General features: G+C 38.1%; 1 protein-coding gene across 6 annotated transcripts in view; it reads left to right on the top strand.

The window, feature by feature from the left end:
* zdhhc3a (zinc finger DHHC-type palmitoyltransferase 3a) overlaps window positions 1-25,472 on the top strand; it is a 58,623-nt gene that overhangs the window by 20,394 nt on the left and 12,757 nt on the right. For 3 of the 6 annotated variants that reach the window (XM_039737345.1, XM_039737347.1, XM_039737348.1), the window contains 6 exons: window positions 4,417-4,466; window positions 6,887-7,215; window positions 7,890-8,014; window positions 9,514-9,610; window positions 14,700-14,781; window positions 15,321-15,451. In XM_039737345.1, coding sequence (XP_039593279.1) covers window positions 6,913-7,215; window positions 7,890-8,014; window positions 9,514-9,610; window positions 14,700-14,781; window positions 15,321-15,451 — 738 coding nt within the window. In that variant the 5' untranslated portion in view covers window positions 4,417-4,466; window positions 6,887-6,912. Of the gene's footprint in view, window positions 1-4,416; window positions 4,467-6,886; window positions 7,216-7,889; window positions 8,015-9,513; window positions 9,611-14,699; window positions 14,782-15,320; window positions 15,452-19,791; window positions 21,456-25,472 lie in introns of those variants that run through there. The other 3 variants (XM_039737349.1, XM_039737346.1, XM_039737350.1) reach the window with 2 other exon arrangements.

The raw sequence follows: 25,472 nt of genomic DNA, 5'->3' as shown, positions 1-25,472 counted from the left end.
ACAATACCTTGCCAGATATATTTTAGAAATCTGATATTTTTTTGGGGTTCCACAACAGTACAAGTGTTGAATTTTGTACTGATGTGGTCATGCATACATCCTGTAAGTATGAAGAAGAAAATGGGCAGAGCCCAACAGGGAAAGTAATGACATGACCCCACTCGGGGGGCAGTGTTGGGTTATACCACCATTGACCCTGAAGTACGTTTTATGCCAGAGCAGTGAAAAAATGAAATATTTAGGAGTGACTTTTTAGATAAATTGGTATTCAAGTGTCCTAACATGATATACAAAGCACATCTCAGAGCTTAACCCTTAACATTGTATAAAAAGGGAGTTGTAACTGAGATACTCCTGCTTACAAGTGCAGGAGGCCTTGAGATGACACACCATCTCAAGTTTTGAAATACACCCGTGTAGTCACACTTGATGTGATTCATTTTAAAAAGTACATCCTACAGTTGGCCGGCCACAGCGTCACAGGACACTCGCTGAGATTGCAATGTGCAGAGCTGCTTGCTGTGTGTCATGTAAAGAAGAATAAAGCTGGGACTCAAATTCCAGAGCACTTTTATCATACAGGTCCACACTCGATGTGCTTTACGTGTGTAAAGATTTCATCCTCAAAGTGTTTACCTGAAACGTGCAGTTGTGTTAAGTCAGGAGGCTTTAGTTGGACGGTGACTTGTTTCTGAAAGTGACTGCTTAACACAAACTTCAATTTTATACTCCCCAGAATGCCTTGGGTGTGTGGGAGCCAATTGGCCTGAGTCTATAGAACGGAGTCTGACTTTACCTTTGCGTTTTAACTGACTGCGGACCCCCAGAGGTTCATTTCCTCCAGGGATTTTGACGTCTGCTCTTCTGATGTCAGCTGGCAATACGTCAACAGTAATGCTGACATACTTGGATTGTTTTACATCTCTGAAATTGCTTTGTTTTAATGTGCATTTAAAGTCCATCCATCCATCCATCCATCCATTTCCTAACCCGCTGAATCCAAATACAGGGTCACGGGGGTCTGCTGGAGCCAATCCCAGCCAACACAGGGCACAAGGCAGGAACCAATCCTGGGCAGGGTGCCAACCCACCGCAGGACACACCCAAACACACCCACACACCAAGCACACACTAGGGCCAATTTAGAATCGCCAATCCACCTAACCTGCATGTCTGTGGATTGTGGGAGGAAACCGGAGCGCCCGGAGGAAACCCACGCAGACACGGGAGAACATGCAAACTCCACGCAGGGAGGACCCGGGAAACGAACCCGGGTCTCCTAACTGCGAGGCAGCAGCGCTACCACTGCGCCACCGTGCCGCCCGCATTTAAAGTCATCGGTATTTTTGTTTTTGCACATTATGCAATTTGTTTACCTGAAAACATCTTGCAGCGCTCTGAGCCTCTGCACAGTAAAGACTGTTCTACAACAATACATTGAATTGAGTTGACCTACAGAGTGTGCCATTCGCATATATTCTTTCAAAATCACGCAGACTGTGGTTCAAAGCATGAACTGCAGGGGACATTCGCTGCATTTGGGGACAAAAGAAAACGTCTGGGGGAAAACAAAAAAACAATTTTTGGAGCTTTTTAAATGTTGTGATTTTGAACCTGAATTACACCTTTTCTAAAGCATGTGGCATTGTCATTATATCATGGGGTGACTTGATATTCTGCTTCATGTTTGCTTCTAACATATTATTCAACAGTTAGGTTTAGTCCATTTGACCATTTTTGATGTTTGTAAATGTGTTTTAATTTCTGCATTTTTGTCCTAGTGTGGTTAGTCAGCAAGGTTCAAGAAAAACATTAATTTACAGAGCCTGAGGTTGAAAGTACAGGCTTGAGTCTTTGTGTTTTCCTTTGCCTACTGATGATCTGCAGGTACGTATGCCATATGAACATGAAGTCTGAAGGTACAGCAGGGCTTCAGACTCTCGCATGGAGATTCCAACTGTAAATAAAAGGCCTTCCAACTAAGCTTTTTCTCATTTTGTCCTCCGAATTTCGGTTATCAGTGATTCAATTTAAAGACAATGGAAAAACAGGAGTAGCAAACAAACCTAAAAAGTCCCACCAAAGCAGAAGGGCCCTTACCCTTTTATAATGAATTAGCTGGATATGTAAAAGGTACACAGTAAGCGAGAATTTGTACAGTCGTGCTTAAATCAGTTTTAAAACGTGCTCAGTTGTAAGAAGGCGGAGGCTGAGTAGTTAAAGCACAGTAAGCCAGTAGGACAAGAAACAATTCAGTCATATGTTTACTCCGAGAACGTACTGTACACATGCTTTTGTATTCTGAATGCTCTCTTTATGTGTTGAGCTCTTCTTTCTCTTCAGGGCCGCCATTGTTAGGGTCAGATTCATTTGAATTGTCACTGTAGCTAATAAATACTAAGTGTATCCATAGAAGAGGACCTTGCCACTTTCATTTCGTATTTAATTTCTGAATGGATTTGTGTTGAGTTGATACGATGTTTGTTAACTATTGATCAACAAAGCATCCTGCATGCAACACGCTTACTACCCTGTAAAGTCCTTCTCTCTGCAGTAACCATCTGAATGACATCTTTTGCATGTGTGGACTTTCAAAGGAAGAATCAGGTTTTGTGCAGACCGAGTGTTTTATGTGAGACTATTATGGTTTTCTGCATTTCTGTGTGTTTTAATAAGAGGCCATTGTTTGGTCCATTGTAATCTGCTTTGGTTGTTTTTGCACTGAAGTTATTGAGTTTAGAATTTGATTATGGTATGAGACTTGGCAAAGTAATTAATATCAGGTCATGAAGCCCAATTCACAGCAGTTCAGGTCTCACAAATTGCGGTGTGTTGTGTTTGTGTGTCCATGTAATCATTTCTTTTTAACTTTGCTTTAACACATAATTCTATTTTTTTTTTTTTGTGAATAAACTAAAAGCTTCATGAAGGTGACTGACAAATTTCTTTAATGTCTTTAAGAGAGCCGTTTTTTGACTAGGATTGTTTACTGCTTCTTTCAATGTCCTCAGCACTCACAGTTCTGGCCAACTGTGGATGTGTAACTCTAGTAAGACGTAAAGAACTGTGACAATGGCGTGGAAAGGCTTCTTGAAGAGAATAGCACCAGTTTGCTCCTTAGTCATGAATGCTTTTAACTACTTGCAGTGAAACAGCAGGGTCACTTTTTGGATAGCAGTAACCTGTTATAGATGATATTCAGCTGTAAGAAAAATGTGCTTGTAGCCGGGCCAGCTCTACAAAGTAATGTGATTACAGTGCTAGCCATGTGTTAGTGATCCGATAGCCATGATAAGAGGAGAAGAAAACCTGATCTGCCAGCCGTTATGGAAAAGAATTGTTAGCCTGCCCTAAAGCCATCTGACACTTCTAGAATGCCTTGTGGCAATGGTGCCCTTTGTCGCTTACTTAAATACTTTTTCAGATGCACCTGAAATTATAATATTGGTAGCCAAGCTGCTTTGAAAATAAATGGAAAACGGAAGATTTAACAGCAGACTGACCAGAAATGTCAAAGCTACACTGTATGCTGTACTTCTGTATACACAGTCAGGCCATGGAATTTGTGTTTTGAATAAGAAACATGTTGGCCAAATCCTCTTAGCGGATTGTGTTTTGTTATAAGAGAGTTCTGAGGTCCTCCGACAGTGCAGGCAATGATAAAAGAAGGCCACCCTAACACGTCCATCATCTAGTCGGTGAGTGTTGGTCACACAGTGGGGGCACTAAGTGTGTATGTTGGTCCCCTTCATTCTACCTCTAATTTGAAAGCCTAACATTACTCTCTTTGGTGTTTGTCATCATCACCAGAAATCCTAAACTTGTGTGTTCACGGAGTTGATTTTTTTTTTTTATTATAAGAGCCTAAATATGTTAACTCCCCACTCCAGTGTCCTTCATTTTTTTTGCTAAATGATTATAATTCAAATGTAATCAATACTTCCAGAAGGCGAAGAATAGTTTTGTTTTTTTTTTCCCTCCCCAATCTAGAAAACTGTCTTCAAATCTGTTATCTGCTGGTGTTTTTTTACAATATCTATCTTTGTGAATTTGTGGCTGCCATTTTGTTCTTACATTATGCTTTAGATAGATAGATAGATAGATACTTTATTAATCCCAAGGGGAAATTATTAAATAGACACAGCTTAATGTTTAGTCATATGGATTGTTTGTAATAAGTAACACAAATATAAGCATTGTGGAATTTTTTTTAAATTAGCAAAAATATGGAGAAAGGTGTTTTTTTGTTTTTTTTTTTTTTCTTATCAGAATATGTCATGTCAATATGTAGTGTTATCTGCATTGATTTTAAAGGAATATTTCTTGAAATTGTCTATTTAGCTAGCAGGTGTATTTCATTTCAATGAAAAATAACTCTTGTAAATCTGTCCAGTTTTCTTCTGTTTTTTCTTTCAGTACACCGTTCATGAAAAGCCCAAGAGTTTGGCTAAAGATACATTTTTAAAGTGAGTGTGGATCTTGTCGTAGACAGGCTGTGTTTTTTTTTTTTTTTAATTTAAATGTAATCTGTTGCCTGAACCTGATGAATAATGTATTGGTGAATGTGTAGCTGGAGGCTTAATAACATAACATGCCTGTGAATTTAGCTGAACTCCATGAGCGGAGCGTTTTCTTGGAAGCCGTTTTCTTAAAAATACGGCTGGTTGGATGAATGTGGGTCAGGCCGACATGCAATGCTATATGCACTCCTTGCTCACTGTAGCCTTCTCCCAGAAGAATCTTTTTTTTTTAATTTTATTTTGTACAGCCAATATAGCAACTGGGTGACAATTTGCAGTCACTAGCATAAGGAAATTATGGCCTATTTTTATAGTATCTTTTAAACTTGTGTTTCTTTTACACTACATGGGAACTAGATTTTTGTTTTACACATCATATTTGACTTGTATAACTAGATTTCCACAGCCATACTGTAATACTTTCAAAATTTACTAAAACTAGGTATGTAGGATTCTTTTTTTTCTAAGTGTTCAATGCCAAATTCCATATATTTGTACAATATACACAACACACATTAAAAGGTACTGTGAAATTATAGCTGATAAATAGCAATTACACAAACAAAAGTTCACCAAGTTTGTAATACTGAAGGAGGTGTTGCTGCTGTATATTCTTTACAATTTTGTGTAACAATAATTTTCATTTCATGAGAAACGCACTGTCTCCTTGCATCCAGCAGGGGGTGCATGCTCCCTGGGAATATTTTAGAGATTGCAGCGGTCACTAAACCCAAAGAGATTAATTAATATCTATCCCCAGTGGTACATTAGTGATACTGAGATGACAAAGTAAAAATAACACAAATGAAAGGATTCACTTGGCTACTTTTAATATTGACTGGACATACAATAATGCATGTAATCTTTCAAGGAAAGCTCCTGGCAAAGCATGGTCATCGTGGGGTCCCTGCGGTACTTTTCTCTATGGCCACTTAGAGAATGCAGGAGGCGTGACCCCTAGATGCAGACAGGAGTGATGTCTTCCATCCTTTTCATAGGTGAGGTCTACTGTCCGTGCAGTTGCCAGAGCTTTATATTTTTCTTGCAGTCTTTGTTTCCAAAATAAGAACATACACTTGCCAAACACTGGCTACAGTCTTTAGCAGGCATACGTTAAATGGAAATAGCACACAGTAATTGCTGAGAATTATCTGACAGTCAGACCACGGGGTACACCTCATCTCTTTAAATAGCCGACCTGAGTTCTCTCCACGTGCCTCTTCAACTTGGTCACATGGCAGTATTGTTTTCTCCCTGTCAGCTTGTCTCAGCTTTAATGGCCCCAGTCACCCATCTTAAGTAAAATGGTGTAAGCTGGAATAAAACTCGCAGATCACATAGGTACACTTTAAACCTTTGACTGCACACCTATACAGTGGAATTAGTGATAAGGTTTTCTAATAAAAGTGGTATCTGTTAAACATTCCCATATTCATATGGTAGCACTGTGATCACTGCCACCTAAAGAGCCACGTTACGCCCTTTTGGAAGACCTGCTTGTGTGAAAATGAAAAGGGTGAAGATCTGAAGCAAGGATAAAAGTTACAAACTTCTAGAAGGAAGAAGTGAAGATAAAAGTAAAGTGGGAAGGGTTCTGACCTGGACTGACTTCTTATAATGAAAAATGTTCTATTGCTTTTGTACATATCTCATGGCAAGTTTACATACTGTAATATTTTGGATACTGCAGAGAACCAACTTGCACCTCTTACCTCAGATGCGGTTTTCATCAGACAAAGTGGGAAAAGCTGGAGGGGGGACCTTCACGCTGTGAACGTGCAGTGTGATGAAAACGGGAGCACAGGACAATTTAAATTGAATGTGCGATGAAGACGTTGAATTGCAGACTGAATTCGTCCACGTCACTGCCCAGGAAAGGAAGTTGCATCATTCTGGCTGACTCAGCAACAGAAACGATTCATTCTGTTCGGAATATCTTAGTGATGAATCATTCTAAATGCTGAGGACCTCGAACAAGAGTCCGGTGTCCGGTGTCTGTTAGGCATGTTCCATTCATGGACACTACAAACTGAATTTATGGGATAATCTGAGCAGGTCTACCCCATCTTACTGCCACCTACCAGCCTGGTATTGACAGTAGCAGCAGCAGAGCACTGTCGGCCAAGACAGATGGTCTTATGTGTGATTTGAGGGGTGTTGGTTGTGTTTGGTTATTTTTTTATCAAATAAAGTATAACCTAATCTAAGTAAAGGCATTTTTCAAAGAGAAGTTCACTCTGCCTTACATTTTTGCATTGCTTAATTAGCTATGATTAGTTTTATTCAGTTTAAAACTGTTTACATTTGGTCTCATTGACTCCATGTGTTCTCCTAACTGTGTTTATCTGTTTTTGCTTCTTTCACAGAGTAATGATGGACCACGTGTCCTAGAATGCACAGCCCGGCTCACCGGTGCAGGGATATTGAGAGGCAAGCAGGCTATCTGCAGCCTGAACACTGTGCGCCTCCACCACCACGAGGGGCCGTGGACGGTATGTGGTTCATCCGGGATGGCTGCGGTATAGTCTGCGGCGTCATCACTTGGCTATTGGTCTTTTATGCCGAGTTTGTGGTGCTTTTTGTCATGCTTGTTCCTGCAAAAAGTTTGGTTTACAGCTTTATCAATGGCTTCCTCTTCAATACATTGGCCTTCCTTGCTTTGGCTTCACATGGCAGAGCCATGCTGACTGACCCGGTAAGTGTTTTTCTTTTAAAATAAACCTGCATTTTCAATACTGAAATGATGAATTTATTATTAGGCTCAAGCATCTGTGTTTCACAGGACTTAGAGTAGATAAAACTTTATTAATCCCAAGGGGAAATTCAGGTGGATACAGCAGCAGAAACATAAAAAAGCAAGGCTACAGATACATGGGCTGATAATTCTGACAATTAGTCAATCTGTAAATATAAATAAATAATAAATGTTTGTTGTGCAGATATTTCAATATTAACTTAGTGAGTACATTGGGAGGAAACATTCAATTGCCCGATAGCGGTGGGTAGAAAAGCCCCCAGAGGCACTTCTTAGCACACTGTGGTGGAATGATCCTTACAGATGTCAGTAGATTTCATTTACATCTATTTGTAAATACTCTCTGACCTTCTTATTAATAAGCATCATTCCTCATCTGGTATTTAAAAGGTTGTAAGTAAAGGCTGCAACAGATGAAATCCACTTCAATGGATGTTACATTTTTAGATAAACAGAGAAAACCTTCAGTGGATTCTTCTGCTTGACGAGAAAATGCCACACAATGTTTAGATTTAAAACAAAAGTAATAAACAAGTTTATTGCTATTATTATGGTTATTTTAAGATTTAATTAACTGTGTAAAAGTGTTGTTGTGTCATGCTGTTCACCTCCAGGGTGCCGTGCCAAAGGGAAATGCAACAAAGGAGTTCATTGAGAGTTTACAGCTGAAGCCAGGCCAGGTCGTGTACAAGTGTCCCAAATGTTGCAGTATCAAGCCTGACCGAGCCCATCACTGCAGGTACACTTTGACACTCACGATGTGTTGGCATTCCTTACTTAATGGTAAATCAATAGATGATCAAATGCAAGGTAATGTCCCGTGTAGTAAATAATATAATTCATAAGGAAACATCATGCCTTCTTTGCTGAGAAATTAGCCATAGTATTAAATCCCTGTATGGTGAAGCATCTAACAGCACGGTAGTTTATTAAGACTGCTTACTGTTGGAGGGTAGATGTTTATATCAAACTGCATTATTTTTGTCTGTATAACAAAATCACTCTTACTCTAAAGTAACTCATAATAATATATATCCACTTTCCTAATACAGTATTTAAATATGTCAATATCAGTTTTTGTTTTCTTAAACAATTTAGGTGTAGTTATTTAAAAAAATCATTCTTATTCACTCCTCTCAAATTACAGATATTTTTATTTGGGAAATAAAGACAATAAATTAAAAAAAAATAAATAATAACTGTAGACAAAATACATTTTTTCTTTACCAAATCAGCAGCGATTGCAACTTTATGCAACAAAATTACTTGGTTACAGAAATATAAATTTAATGAACCCGTTTTTGTCGCATTTTAGGCAATTTCTAAACATTATCTCTTGTAAGGTCACTTTTTGTGAGCATGTGGTTATTGGTTCAAGTTAATCATGTGGCTCTCACTCTGCAATTCTGCAGCTTAATTATGATTTTTCACACGGCAACGTTGAACTTCAGACCTGACTCTGCAGTGTTTTAAATAACAGCTGCTTGTGTGTATCATTAAAATAATGACAGAACTCTTTTTTTGTTTGTTTTCCATTTATAAGCCGAGAGCAACATATAAAATACAAAAAAAATGCAACGGCACACAAATATAATAAGAAGACCAGCCCTTGCTTCTTCTTAGCAATGGCAGTTGAGGCTGAGCATGTTATTTCTGTGGATGATGCATTTTTAGGGTTGCAGTCACTATGACTTCCATTCTAGTTGACAGTATACTCTCACTTCAACACACATCTCAAGGCTCAACAAAATTTCTGCATGTAACAGAAGATGTCTGTAGTGACATTTTTTTCCTTACTACAGAACTTTAAATACAGATTGTCATGCTTACACATGCAGAATTGGTACATTAAAAGTGTATGAACCTCTGTGTATTGACACACATTAAAGTTGACATCAGTACCCACAAAGCGCATGGAAACCGCACCCGTCAAGACATTTCTGCATATACACACACACACACACACACGTGTGAACCAGACCTTACACCAGGTTGTTGTTGTTGTTGTTGAAGATGGTTTTATTTTATGTATCATTTTGCAGTACCAGATGAACTGAAAGTCATGAACAAAAGTCAAAATGTATCTCTCATCTTTTTAGTATTATAGTCCTTCGTAAAACTTTAGACCAGTGTAACTCATTTTTGAACATAGCTGTTATTGAAATAGACTTATATTTTCTTTCTGATAATATGAGGGTGTTTTATTTCTTTTAATAATATGTTTTTCTTTTGTTTTAGTGTTTGCAAGAGGTGTATAAGGAAAATGGACCACCACTGTCCCTGGGTTAATAACTGTGTAGGCGAAAACAACCAAAAGTACTTTGTACTGTTTACTGTAAGTTTCCTTGGTTGGGACTGTAGACATTGTAATTTCTTTAGTGAGTTTACTAATAATTCAGTGCTACTTTGGCCAAACCGAATACTCCTGTGTTCCCCCCCAACTCAAACTTAAGTTGTTACTCAATGTCTTTTACCCGTAATGACTATTCATCATACTTTCCTTTTCTTACTTCCTAATCTAACTGATGTTTTAGTTTAATCATGTTGTTGTTGTTGTTGTTTTTTCCAGTATAGTAATAATTCATCCTAAAATCTTTATATTTTTTTGTGGTTTATTAACAGTATTTTTGAAATCTTTTAATAATTAATCTATTCAGACTTAAATCAATTTGAACTACCCTGACATCCATCCTAGCCTGACTTGAACAGCAAAGGTAACAGGAAGCTTAGAAACTTTCATGGCATCCATAAGCCCAAGATAGGAACCAGCGTGGAATGAAAACGTACCTGCACATTGCATTCTAAATTGCTTGACTGAGAATGGCTTCAAGGATGGTGACATTTCCAGCTTTACTGAATGCTGGCGGCTAAGTTTCAAGAGGCTCAGGTTTTTGTCTTTTTTCACATTTCTTTGAGTCATACTGTCTGTTTCACATAAAATCAACTTACCTCTCAGGTTAAGAAGGAAAAAGTTTACTTGTATTTGGAAGATGTTTTTGTAATTATTGGTGAAATGACACTGAGTTCAGAGGTAACGATTTGTTTACTATGCTGTCAACTTGAGCCCTTTTACTTTGTAGCATTAGTTATATTCCCAAGAAAATATGTCCTGTCATTTTCTAAACTGCTTAAACCAGACCGTGTTTAAGTCAAGTGGTCGGGGGTGGAATTGATGGATAGGGCCTTTCCTGGCTAACACAGGGAGTAAGGCAGGAACAAACCCCAGGCAGGATGCAAGCCCATTGCAGGGCTAATTTAGCGTCTCCAGTTGACTTAACCAGCATGTCTTTAGACAGTAGGAGGAAACCCATGCAGACACAAGGAGAGCATGCAGGCCATACAGGGAGGACCCAGGATGTGAACACTGGTCTCTTTACTGTGTGCCAACGTGCCACCACCATCAAAGTATGAGCTGTGAAAAAATATTGATTTGTAAGAACCTGAATATTTGTAAACAGGTTTTATAGACACACACCCATTAGTTATTACTTTTTTGTAACCACCTTTCCACTATAAAAAAGATAGCTGCACTTTTTTTTAATAATCGTCCAAGCTGGTCTGAGGTTGTGGGGTACATAAGCACAGGAACAGCACAAATAACTAACTACCAGAATGCATGCAGTGAGAAAAATGAGAAACTGAAGCAAGGATTGTAATGAAAGCTAAGAGGTGTGCCAGTAAATCTTCCAGTACTAGAATAAAAACAAAAGATTCTTTGACATTTTTGCAGTATGTACAGTGAACATTAGACAGAAATAACAAACTAAAGTAATAATATGCCATTGTTTTGAACAAAAGAATGCCTCCAATGGGGAAAAACAAGCTCAGTATGTAAGGATTTGAAATTAGAACAGGCGGACACTCAAGGGCATTAAAGACGCAGCAGGAGGGCATGGTGGAATTTGACCTGCAGGACTGAAAGAAATGAAAAACATTATCAGCTGTAAAAGTCATTGGCAAACATGCAACAAAGGCTTTAGATTAGAGAGTGTTTGAAAAGTTGTGAATGTGACTCTACTGCACAGGACTAACGAAATGGGCTGCAGTGCTAAAAGACTCACAGGTCATATTTCTTTAAATAATGGACACTATACCCAAAACACTAAAAGAGTAATATCATGGGATTACATGGGTAAAATCAATAAACACATGTGTAGATGTTTGTGAATCAGCAAAGGGGACAGAGGTAAAGCACGCACTATAGTCTTTGATACATTTTCTTAAAGATTTCATTTCAAGCTCAGTGCTATTTGCTTTTAATTCAAGTTATGAAATTAGGCAAACAGATTACTGGGCTCAAACAGTACAGATATGAGGAGATGTTCTTTGTGGGATGGGGGTCACTACTGCAGCTAATTAACTGTAAGACATGAGCACAGATATTGTAAGAAAAAAACTCTGATATTTGCAGATGACTGGTGGGAGCGGTCCAAGGAAGTAGCAAAATATTTAGGGAAAGTCCTGCGGATTCTTCAGAACTGGGAAACAGACACTAAAATGTAGTTCAGTGTGCATAAGAAATTTGACAAATGAAAGGAGACCATTCAGTCAGCCAGGTTCATTTGTTTAGCTAATAGTTAAGCTGTCCTGTTTATACAAGTGCAGCTAAAAGGAACATTCATAAATATAAGAGGGGCAGAAAATATGGAACAAGATGATAAAATGTTCAACTATATTGTAAAAACTATTGACTACAAATCAAGACACAATTATGTTCAAAGTGTAATTAGAGTTCTGCTTATCAGACCACATAGGTCATCCCACATGAGGCTCTGTTCATCACAAAATGAAAAAGGAAGACAAGTGTAGCAACTAAATGCATAAGGATGGAAAAACACTTCATTGTTGAATATAGATGGCTGCTGTGAAGGTCTAATATAAGTCTATAGAATAATGTAGCTGGCATTGATAAATGTGATTCACTGGTTTTCTTTTATTTAAATTGTGAATTACCTAGCGAAGAATAACCTTGGAAATTAAGAGAACTGTGTTTAAGACTGAAACCATGGAGCTGCTTTTTAGTTTTTAAGAATGTGGCGCAACCTTCAAAGTCTTGAAGCAGAGAGCCTGAACACTGTTAATCTGTAGGCAAACAAATTTAGCTCAAAAATGAACAAATGGTTGTCTTTAGGTTGTAAAATTCATTGCCTTAATGCAGTGTTATCAAACGTATTTCTTCAGATATACGGTAGGTTGATGTTTGTTCCACCAGCCTTGGCAAATCCTATATTCTTATAAAGCCATAGACTGCATAATAAAAAGCTATCATAAACTACACATCTGTGGACAAATGTCACACAGGCTAGGCAGGCCCGTGCTCACAGATTGTTTACTGTCTCACTGCTGTGATATGCCCCTTAATTGTGTCAAAGTGTAAAACCCTTTTTTGGATGGCAAAATTTGAACAGTGAATTGGAGCATCCTACATTTAAATGAAATTAAACCAGAAGCTATTCAAATGTTAATTTAAAAACTGGGTATGAAAAATATAAAAGCACTAAACACTGACAATACCTGGATGGACCTGTCAGAACCAACAAAGCTGTGCCAGCACTCCACAAGCTGTCCAAAGCTCTGACATCAGTTTAATTGTACAATGCTCTTTTGAGCTAATATTAGGCATTTCCTGCCCTTAGTTAATGCTAGTGCTTTGGCATAAATGCCACAGGAAAATAGATGTCTCATTGGTGACCTTAGCTAAGAATAATAAAAAGGAGTGTTAATGAAGAGGGGTGTTATTTTGAAGCCAACCACAACTTCTTCAGTTTGGACTTGATTTTTTGGTTTCAAACACGACAAAACAGAGCTAGAAAGCTTATTGGAGGCAGTTTGCTAGGACATTGCTTCATAGCAGCCCTTATTAAGTTGTCAAATAAGAGCAATTTCTGGACATACTTAAATTACAGTCACAGCCTTCTGTTTTTTATATCAAATGTCTGATGTTTACTTTTATGATTCATTTTTATAACCTATGGCCTTTTGTTCATTGTTTTTTTCCTTAAGTATACATCTGCATTGTTTAAAAAATCAGTTTATTTTATTGGGTAAGTAATAGTTTGTACATCTGTATATTCTATGGGCTACTATTTGTAGGGATGTGATTTGTACCATTTATATTAAACAAAATTCACTGTTTCCTTCAGTAAACAAATTACACTGTTCTTAAACTGTAAATCAACTGTAAAAGTACCTAATATGCCTCACTACTCACATCTACCCCCAACCGACAATGTTGGCGTAACTTTCATCAGTATTTTTATTTTTTTTGGTAGTTATTCAAACCAGATAAATGGCTGATTGGCACATCACTGACCCAGGAGGAAATCTTTTTGTATGTGATATTTCCTGTGTTTTTGACTCCCCGGTGTTCAGGGCTTGAGTTGTAAAAAGCACCACAGACATATTGACAGAATGAATATATTAAGTAAATAGTGTAACCTCAACATATACTGTAATTCAGTATATTCCATCTCAAATGGTTTGTATAGAATACAATGGGTGAGAGAAGCAAAATTTCATTGAACTGCAAAGCATGAATTGGTCTTGGCGACTGAAGAGGCGAACCTGTCAAAACAGAACTGCCTGCCCAATCAAGAACAACCACATTTAATTCTGTAATGCATAGGATGGAGCTGAAAGTGCTTTACAGGATCTCAAGGAAATACAGTAGTTACAAGCAAAGAAAAAAACAAATTCTAATTAGATAAGAATAATAATTAGATGAGTAAAGTTTGTCTAATCCCATGGGGAAATTTAGACTAATGAATAAATAGAATATAAAAAATAAATAATGCACACTTATATATAGATATGATCAATTAATCACAGGTTAATGCTGAATAATTTATTGCTAAAAGTACTTAATAACTGTGTTATAGGCAGGATGTGCAGCATTGTTCATCATGGTGCTCAGTTTTGTCTTCATTCTCCTTTCTGTTACTATCCACAGTAGGTTGAGTGTGTGTCCCATAACTGAGCCCACCTTTTTATTAGCTTATTGATTTGGTTGGCATCTCTTCAAGCAATGTATGACTTGCTAAACATGATTAAAGTATTCTTTCCTGTGCTCTTTCTTTTTTTATTTTATTTATTTATTTATTTATTTATTTATTTATTTATACACATACATACATACACACACAAAAATATATAATACATCTTGACCAACCCAAGTTTTGGAGATTTAATTCAATATTAGCACGATTAGTGATGTCTTAACTGGGTTGATCTGCTTGCACATCACACATTTCGTACAATTTTAATGCGGTTAAATAAAACATTCAGAAATTTTAGCTCCTGTTGCTGTTTACTTCTATGCTTTCCTTTTTGTGTTTTTAAAAGAACATACTTTATGTGCATAGACAATATTATTGTGAATTTTGTCATTGATGTTGCTAATGTAAAGATTTTTCTTTGCTTTCCAGATGTACATAGCACTCATATCCTTGCATGCTCTAGTGATGGTAGCATTTCATTTCCTGTACTGCTTTGAGGAAGACTGGACGAGTAAGTTAATATAACTTTCTCCCCTTTAAGTTTAACAGAGGCAACAATAACAATTGTGAGTTTCATTAAACACGTCCACCTCATTTAGTCTTGGTTTTTTGGTACATTTTCAATACTCTTCAACACCTATGTGTTTGTATTATAATGTAAAATATGCTCCAAAGTATTGTGAGGCTGTTTGACAATGGTAATTAGTCTAGTTCTGTGCATTGCAGTAGTAATTCACACTTTTCCCTAATAAACATTTATTAATCATAATACATCTTTCTTGAACACTGGTGTGGGTTTCTCCTTTTTTAATAGCATGAGTTAAATCTGCATTTGCAATCCAAGAATCATTATTATTTTAATTCAGTGCTACACACCTTTTAAGGAAAGGCCTTGAAACAGTTTGCTTTTAATTGATATCTGCACCTAATCTGTTTCTTGAATAGAAATTTGGGAGTAAAATAACGAAACTTTGAGTTTATGATAACACTGTACATACTTGAGGCTTACATATATTATGTGCTTCATGTGTCTGTTTCTGTTTACTACAGAGTGCAGCACTTTTACTCCGCCAGTGACTGTTATCCTGCTCATCCTTTTGTGCTTTGAGGGACTTCTTTTCCTCATCTTTACAGCAGTAATGTTTGGGACACAGATCCACTCTATCTGTACTGATGAAACAGTAAGTATCTCGTTTGTTGATTTTTTTTTTAACCCCTGCAGATATTGTTTACAAATGAAGAGTGCATAATTGGAAGAAGCGCGAGACTTGCTTATTTAGTGATGGGAAGGAGTGTTGTAAACTGTGGTTGCTCGGGGGCATACTGCACCTGAAAATAAGACCACAACTATACGTTGATAAATCTTGGATTCAAAAAAGAATGCTTTGGGGTTTTTGTTCTTTTTTTTTCCCCCCAGAAGAAATTTTCACAGGCTTCTTCCTCCTCACAACGCAAAGAAAGCAATGCCACACAATACAACTTGTTAGTCCTTCTCTTCTTTCACACCAGCTGATTGTTGTCCTATTGCACTCCTTATTTTAAACTCACCTGCCTGAGGAGGAGAGGGCTCTTTTAAAGTTCGATCTGAGCATATGTTATGCTCAGGTGGGTTAGGGCAGAGAAAAAGCTTTCAACAAAAGTTTCTTCATAGGGCTTTTATTCAAACTACTCTTCCTGTGCAGCCTATTGGAGTGTAGTACATAGCAGTGCCAGAGACGTGCTGCTGTCCTGTGTACTGGAGGAACAAGTCGCCTTGGTAGGCAGGCCGCCACTGCCCCTCATCTATAAAGCAATGAAGTTGAAAACTCAAACAGCTTACTGTGTTTCTGGGTGTGGAGAACAATACCAAAACTGTGGCTAATTTCTTCCATTATGGCACTTGTTGTTTTATATATTTACATTATCACAGTAGCTACCGACACATAGTTTGAATGGATCTTTGTCCAGTTTTATAGATTTTATAATTATATGTTTAATTTGGCATGGCAAGGCCTTGTATAGATAGGTAACAGTCAACCTCAGGTGCATATTTCTAGACTGTGAAATCACAGTTTATATAGATAATGTGAATCAGCGCAGCAGTACACGAGAAGTACAGGGTGAGATGGTCAATTCCTTTTTACAGACCAGTGCTCTATACAGTATAAACTAAGACTCTTCTCTGATTAATATTAAAGGCATTTGTACAGTGAGTATTCATAATTTTAATCTCTGCCATCAAAACATCCATCCTGTGTATTAAAGATTTCATGGTAATGTTTATATTCATCTGTTTAATTTCTAATCCCCTGTGTAGTATCCTATAAAAAGCCTTTGTAGTTTTGAGAGTTTAGTTTTTATATTTCCAAGAGACTGACTTTCTTGCTGCTGTCTTCACATTAATATCTTTAGGGTATGATGCATTTGTCCTAATCTCTTGTTTACCTTTAATTCTGTTTTATTCTTACTGCTCTGTTTTCATGGTATCTTTATAACTTTTACTAACTTTAAATATTTTCCTCATGTTAATTCTTTTTTTCTGCAACACCAGACAAGTAAAAGTAGTCACAATGTAGCTTGGGATCACATAATTAAAAAGAACTTTGTACATTCAAGTAATAATTAATTTTGTCTTTGTTTTATAATTATAACTTCTTATTTTCTATTCCTAAACAGAAACTAATAGTGTACTTCTATGGGGGCCAGTAGAATATTTTGCTACAGATTTTTAGTTTTATTTATGATATGAGGCTGCTTGTTGTTTTACATTTTGTTAAATATTCTTATAAAGCCAGTGCTGAAACATTTTGCATAAATTATCAAATGCCTTTTACACCCGTGTTTTGTTTTTTTTTTTTAAATAAAGTTTATAATTTACCTAATGTACAAAGGTTTCCAACACCAACTGATATTTTCTGTAGTAGTAATTACCCCCTAGTTAAATCCTCCCCCTTAAATGGATAATTAGGATTAACTGATTGAACAGAGCCAGGCTTGAATTAACCAGCCCTTTGCTTATTTGGACCCTTACCATCAGAGTCATTCAACAGGGACATAATGCCTCAGTCAAACCAGAAAACAGTTATCAGGAAGAATCCCACCCCACCACTCTTAAGTCAGTGGGAAACTGATGTTCTTTACTACTTGAAATCGTTCAGAACTTTTTAAAAATATGACAGGAATTAATCAATAGCATTCTAGAATATTCTTCCATTTCTGGGAATAAGATTTCTTTTCTTGCTCATTTATCGAGTAGCTTCAGTTGCTGGCTCCTCTCTCTTTCTCTTGGATGGGGGTCAAATTTTGCTTTGATTTGTTAAATTTGTCTTGACTGTAAGGAATGTTATCTGTCTCTAATTAAAATCAATTTAAAAAAATCAATCTAAAAAGCTCAGCAGAACCATTTCTGATGCACTGGGACCCCACTGAACCACAGTAAGAGCCATCGTCCCCAATCAGAAAACACTTGAAATTGTAGAGAGCCTTTCTTGGAGTGGCTGACCCCAAAATTACTGACAATGTAGATTCATCTGGGAAATCACAAAAGATCTGAAATAAATCCAAAGAAAGGGAAGCTTCTTTTGCTTAAGCGAGGATCAGAATTAGGATGACACTGGACAGAAGTGGGCTTAGTTGGAAAGTGTCAAATTGGAAACCACTGCTAAAATAGAACAACATAAACACTCACCTGTCATTTGCAAAGAAGCACCTGAATGATACCTAAACATCATATATATTGTTAGTGTGTGATGCCAGTGGGGGTGATTAACTGCCTCAAGATCAAGATAATTTGCCATAAGAGAAGGAAGAATGAATTTTGCTCTCTTTTGGAAAATTCCTAAGGAGAATGTTTGGTTATCCATCAGTAAAGTGAAGTGTAGCTGGGTACTGCAACAAGACAATGATCCAATACACAAAGGCACGACTACATCACAGTGGTAGAAAAGAATGAAAATAAAATTTTTAGATTAGCTTAGTCAAAGGTCCTGACCAAAACCATTTAGAGACGCTGGGGCATGAATTGAAATGTCAGGTCTTTCTGAAAAATCTACCAGTATTTGTGAATTAAAGCAATTCTAAAATGGGGGCTGACATTCCTCCATAGTGACATGAAAGACTTGACGGTGAATTACAGAAAGTGTTTAGTTTCCGTCATTGCAGCTAGCTACAAGTGGCATAACCAGTTATTAAATGTAAAGAGTAATTACTTTTTTCAAACAGTGGCAGTTGGTGTTGGGATACCTTGAATCATTAGATAAAGAAGTTTAAAAAATGTGTTATTAGTTTGCTCAGGGAGCCCTTATCCAATACTAGATATTGGGTTAGAGACCTTCATTCATTAAGTGTCAAAACTTTGAAAAACAGAGGAAATCAGGAAACGGGCCAGTACTTTTTTCATGGCACTCTTTGTACGATGACTTTCCTCCTCTGATGAAACACAAATAGAGCCCAAGATTTAAAAACAACCGAAGAGGTTTGTTAGTGTGGTGAAGGCAGAAGGAAAATGTTGACAGTGGTGACCATTTGTTTATAATCGAGAAATGCTGAGAACCTGGCATTCTGGGTCATGTTTGTATTGAGTTTGCAAGAAGCTACTACAACATGGTGATAACTGATGGAGAGATTCTTTATAATATGGAAAACTAATTAAAGTGTAATAACCTGGCAATCAATATTACACTCGATAATGTGAAATGTACTGACAAAGTCTAAAGAGCCCATCGTTAAACACACAGCTTCTGTGTGCTTTGTCCTCATTGCTGGAATGTTTCTCCAATCCAGCAAGTGATAATCAAGGGTTTTTCTTTTTTAAACTTCCATCCATTATTATTATTATTATTATTTCACTTTATTGAACAGATTCCTTTAACCAAAATGAGTTACAAAACAAAAAAAGTCTGGTTGATATTTGGTAGATAAGTGCATTGCACAGTAGATAACCATGCATACAAACAAAAAAGACTTGACACCATTTATCTTTTATGTCTTGTCTGACCAAATTCAATATGAAAAATATGGTAATATTCAGAAAATATTAAGACATTATTTTCTTTTGTATTATGACACAGATTTTAGTAAATTGCTAGCAAACTTCATTACTGTGACGAGTTTCCATAAAGGCAAACGCAACTGTTATTACATGTTAAGAGTTTTCCATCACCCAATAGTATGGTGCAGAAGAATGCTGCTGTAGCTGGCAGTTTATATAGAGCTGGATTTATAAAGGTCACCTTTTACTTGGCGTCTTACTAACTAGTATGTAGTGTGCCACTTCTGATTGGGAATCTGCCTGCCCTTGATCACTTGAGACTCTAATAATTCGTCTGACATCTTTCATTTATTTATTCATCATGTTAGCACTTATTTGACCTTTGGACTGGCCAACAGTTTACTCTCCTCAAGTGAGCTGAAGATAGTGATGCATTTCTCCACTCCCACACTAAGTAGCTAGTAATTACCCTCTCCTTAAAGAAAAGAAGCAATGAGTATAAAAAAACAGAAAAATGATTGAACTCAAGTCTTGGTTGTTTCTTATTTTCAGGGCATAGAACAGTTGAAAAAGGAAGAGAGAAGATGGGCAAAAAAAACTAAATGGATGAACATGAAAGCAGTGTTTGGACACCCGTTTTCTATAGCATGGCTTAGCCCGTTTGCAACACCCGACCATGGGAAGGCGGACCCTTATCAGTACGTGGTCTGAAGTAGAGGGCAGCAATGAGCCAGGACTACCACTTAAGCATTATCTGCATTTAATATGATTGTAATCCGAAACTGGAGAACTTTGTTGACTCTTGTTTCTCATGTTTTATTGGGCTGTGGGTGAGTGATGGGGAGGGCAGGTTTCTATAAAATGACACCAAGCAGTTGCAGAGAAAAAGAATGGCCTCACCTGTCTCTGTTCTTGACATGTTCTTTGCCTGCTGCTCATTGTTAATTAACTGATTGCTTCCTTTCTGTTTGAATTAATTGTTAACACCTGTAGGAGGACATTTGGCAGGGAATGGCAACTAAACTTTGTAACTTCACTTGTTGGTGAATCCAGGGAGTTGTTAATCTGTGTCTAGAAGTCACTTCTAAACTGTGGTTCTCTTCCACTGCATCAAAGATTAATTGAGGTGTCCGCACTGTTTAATTCTGCTTGCTTTGGATGAAACAAAAAACAACCTTTTGCCACTTTATCATGCCTTACTTTAAACATCTTTTAACAAGGACAGTTGACCTTCTTATCTGTGGATTTGAATATTCTCAAAGTGTCCGTGCCTGACATTTGTATGAGACCTGCGTCAAGTTTGAATTTCCTAACTAACAGTGCCACACTGAAAGCAGAAACACTGGAAATGCCAAGTGCAGATGCAAACACTAAAAGATTGTCATGTATTGAGCTCCAATGGTGTTAAAGTCTTGATTTGTTCAGTTTTAGTTTCAGCTCATATTGCTGTCTGTTTTTAAAAAAGTTAATAGACACAAAGATTTTCTATGATATGGACAGCATTTTGGACTGCTGATTGATGACAGAAGGTTCACGACAGTGACCTTTGGTAAACAGGCCTACAGAGCCTCATCCAGCTCGCATCACTGATGTTCATTATATGACTTGGCAGTCATAGTGAGGGAGAGGAGGGTGTGCAGCTATCCTTGCTTTAGCCTAACATTTCCAGCATACGTACAGTGATGTGACATACAGAATTGGACTTTTGTATTCCAATAGAGACTTGCTTTGGCTTAAAAAGTTGCTCCCCTCCCATCACCTTCTTCCTCAAGTCCTCAACACTTCTTCTGTGTCACTCTTCTCCAAAGCTCATGTCTCATTTTGAACAGTTTGCTTTTCAGTTTTGCTAATCCAAGATCTGGTCCAGCAACGTGGCGCTATGGAAAGCCAAAAGCAATGTGGCTAAATGCCGTCCTCCAGTATTCTGTTGCACACCAAAGTGCTGTCACAGCGGGGCCTGTTCGTTTGTTCGTTCTTTCTTTCCTTCTTTCTTTTCTTTCTTTCTTTCTTTCGCTTTGGGATTAATTAAACCAGGCAGGTGTATTTGATCAAAGCCCACCTTATAACTGTGATATTTTGTTACTACACATTTCAGTTTACTCAGTGGCTTTACTTGCATTGTTTCGATATGTTTGCAACTGAAATTCCACATACATAATATGGCTGTAATCACACAATACAATAAAATATTGAAATATTTGCATTTTTTAACGTGATACTTGTACACCTTTAGTTTCATTGAAATTATGAATAATAAGTACAAACGAGAGATTGTACATTGGACAAACAAAAAGAATGTGACTCATTTAGCAATAATTCAGTGCTTTTAAACTAGAGATTTAGCTTTTTATATAAAATGAAAAGTACAAGTATTGGGACAAATCTGTTAAATGTGTAATTTTCTCTAGATAGGAGTTTTGATAAATAAAAAGAAGGATTAATGAGACAAATTGCATAGCGTTGGCTTTCATGGCTGAATATTTTGCATTCGTGATGTAATAAATCATTTATGATGAACACAAGAATTTGAACAAATAGCTTGGGTGGTCCCTGCTAAATTCAGTGTGCATAGCAGCTTCAGACGGTTTGCAGACCCCTTCACTTTTTCACATTTTGTTCTGTTGCAGCCTTGTGCTAAAGTCGTTTAAATTTTTTTCCCTCACTGCAGAATGACAAAATGAAAACTGGATCGTGGCATTCTTTGCTAATAAAAAAATTTAAAATGTCGAAACAATTATTCAGACCCTTTGGCAGCCATTTCAGCCTGCAGTCTTCTTCATAATAAGGTTTGCACACCTGGACTTTGAGATTGTCTGCTGTTCTCTGCAGGTCCTCTCAGGTTCTGTCACAATCAATAGATTTGTCAGGTCTCTCCAGAGGGTGTTTGTTTGGGTCACTTGAGGACGTCCACAGGAATGTCACTAAGTCTTCTTTCTGTTGCACAAACCTTTAGCCCAGTCTGATGTTCAGGGCGAGCAGGTGTTCAGTAAGGATATCTCTCAACTTTGTTCAAATTTTCCTTGGCCCCAACTACTCTCCCAGTCCCTGATGCTGGCACCACCATGCTTCACTGTTGAAATGGTGATAAGCAGTGCCAAAGAGTTCAGTCCTGACTTCATTGGAGCAGAGATTCTTTGTTAATTGCAGTCGGAGAGTCCTTTAAGTGACTTTATGTAAACTCCAAATGGGTTCCGTGTTTCTTTTCTTGAGGAGAGGCGTCTCATTAGTGGAGAGTTGTACTGATGGTTGTCACTCTGGATGTGTCTCTCATCTGTACACAGGTTCTCTTGAACTCAACCAGAGTGACCATCAGATTTTTGGCCACCCGTATTACTAAGGCTGTCCTTCCCCAGTGGCTCAGTTTGGCCATGCTGCCAGCTCTGGACACAGCCGTGGTTAGAACATTAGATCAATCTGGATGAGAACGGACCATTTGGCCCAACAAAGCTCGCCAGCCACTTCTAAAATAACATCAAGTCGAGTTTTGAAGGTCATTAAAGTCCTACTGTCCACCAGACTACTTGGTCTCTTATTTCATCTGTCTGTGGTTCTCTTCCAAATGTTTGTGAAAATTACTCCCTAACAAGTTTCCAAATCTGAAAGACCACATTTTAAAGTCACCGTCTCGATGCACTGAGCTGATTCCTTTCATAATTTTAGGCACTTCACTCTCCACCCTTTGCTAAAACTGAAAAGGTTCAGCTCTGTTAATCTTTCCTCATCGCTCATTCCCTGTAGCCCCCCATAATCAGCCTAGTCACACTTCTCTGGACATTTTCTAACACTGCTTTGTCATTTTTGTCCCTTGGAGACCAAAACTGCAAACACAGCTCCAGATGAGGCCTCAGCAGTGCGTAGTTCCAAATTAGGGTTATGGTTAGATTTAGGGTTCTGTTTAAGAAGAGCCAAGCAAAATGACACTTTCTATTGGCTAACTAAAAAGATTACAATATGCAAGCTTTCAAGGCAACTCAGGCCCAGAGGACCTTCTCCACATTCATAATGGCTAACACAGTACAACACCCTAGTACTACGGGTTCTGTTTAAGAAATATGGAGACCACTTTACTCTTGGGAACCGGCAGTGCTGCAGAATGTTTTTGTAACCTTTGCCTGATCTGTGCCTTGACCTCGACACAAACCTGTCTCTGAGCTGTGCAGGCCGTTCCTTTGACCTCCTGGCTTGGTTTTTACCCACCTGGTGGACCTTCCTTTGACATTTGTCCCATCTTTTCTAATCCTATCCAGTTAACTGAACTGACCACAGATAGAGTCCATACATCTCAAGGGTGGTCAATAGAATAGATTGCACCTGAGCCAAAGCAAAGGGTCTGAATGCTCGTTTCAATGAGAGATTTTTTTTTTTTTTTTCCACTTTATCTTTCTGGGGTGTTGAGTGTTGTTTGAGGAGGAGAAATGTAAACTTAAATGTTTTTAGCATGAGGCTGCCACATAACATCAGAGTACAGGGGTCTGAAGACTTTCTGGAGGCGCTGTACATAGGATGGCTATCATCTAGTGTTCGCTGAAGCCTCCTTACCTTCCTTCTCAAGTTAGAAAACAAACATAGATGGAGATGCCCACTCTGTACTGTCCCAGAACTTTTGCTTTTCACTGCATGAAGTAACAAACAAGCAATAGTTTGGTATGCTGCCTTGACAATATTGTACATGTGGGACACGTCTGTCTTCTGGGGTGTAAAATATTCATTTCTGTAAAGTTTTTCAGCAGTCAGTCCTTACTTCGTATATTTCATATGACTGATCAGTCTCGGGATAATTAAGCTGATAATTGAGTGTTTTATCTTGTTTTCCTCATAAAGAAACAAGAAATTTGTATATTAAAAAACTGAAGCTACGGCCCATTTTAATAAATGTAGCACCCTAAGAAACACAAGCCAGAAGCGAGTTATTTTTTGAGAGTCACTTTTTTTAAACTTTAAGAGAAGGCCAAGGGCCCTGTCATGCCCTTCTGTGTGTTTGAAGTCATTCTGCACTCCTGGCCATGTCCTACAGTTCCTCATCCCTCTTGTGGCTGCCGCTGCCTTTGATTTCTTTCTGTGTTGACGGCGAAACTGTGCAATGGAGGAGTGGAGAGGACTGGGGACATGAGAGTCTGTCATGGCAGCACTGGGCACGTGACAGGAGAGCCAAAATTCAGGGGTGCCAGTAAGCCTGATTGTCTTTGGGATGAAACGTGGGGAGAATATGCAACGTCCACATGGAATCCCTGGGCAGGAATTGTGGGGAGCCATTGGTGGCTTGGAGATCAAATTCAAAGCTGCTTCTGATGTGAAACCATTCAAGGTCCTGTCTTGCAACCAAAGATTTGTTGTACTAAATTATCTGCTTTAATTTAACAAAACAGAATTAATATCCATCCATCCATTATCCAACCAGCTATATCCTAACTACAGGTTCACGGGGGTCTGCTGGAGCCAATCCCAGCCAACACAGGGCACAAGGCAGGAAACAAACCCCGGGCAGGGCGCCAGCCCACTGCAGGGCAAATTTTTAACATGTCAGTCCCAATTTTAAATGCTAAAATGAGGGTGAAATTAAGCTGGACAGATTTTTTTCCTGGTGTTTATTGGTTTTGTGTCACTTAGTTGTCACGGTACAGTAATGTGTCATATGGACAAACTGAGCAGTGACAGTTGCAAAAGGAACCTCACTGGATATTGTGGCCCTGGGAAAAGAGCAACCTAGCAGGAGTCCACTATGTGCAGTCGTGTGAAAAAGTAAGTGCACCCCATCAAATGCGCCTTTTTTTTTTTTTTTTGAGTTACTATATACTTATCCAGATTTGACCTTCATATACACAGTATCTTTAGATAAAGGGGATGTAACCTCAATTCACAAAAAGTAAAGGAAATTTTAAAATGACGTGGTAACTGCAACGAATAGAAGCTGACGTAGTGCGAAACATTTTCTGGAAGAAGATCTGAGTGCTTTGGAGTGGATTGAGATGTGGGTTCATCACTGTGAGTGACAGAGAGAGCTGGGCGACTTCCAGTCAGATGAACGAGCATCTGGGTTAGCAACTCGTTTATGAATCAGAGGAGTCGAGTCTCACAAGTCAGGGGGTTCTTACACATCTACCAGTGTTAACAAAACAAAACTGGACATCAGTCTTCTCCAGTAAAGAAAAAATTCAAGCGACCGCCCTCCGCCAAGAATATCATGGTGACCTTGTTTTGGCACATGCAGGGTCCTACTCTGGTGCTTTCTTTGG

This window comes from Polypterus senegalus, chromosome 15 (genome assembly GCF_016835505.1).
Source record: "Polypterus senegalus isolate Bchr_013 chromosome 15, ASM1683550v1, whole genome shotgun sequence".
Taxonomy (NCBI): Eukaryota; Metazoa; Chordata; class Cladistia; order Polypteriformes; family Polypteridae; genus Polypterus; species Polypterus senegalus.
The sequence above is the reverse complement of the archived record's forward strand: the minus strand, read 5'-3'. Positions and strand labels throughout refer to the sequence as shown.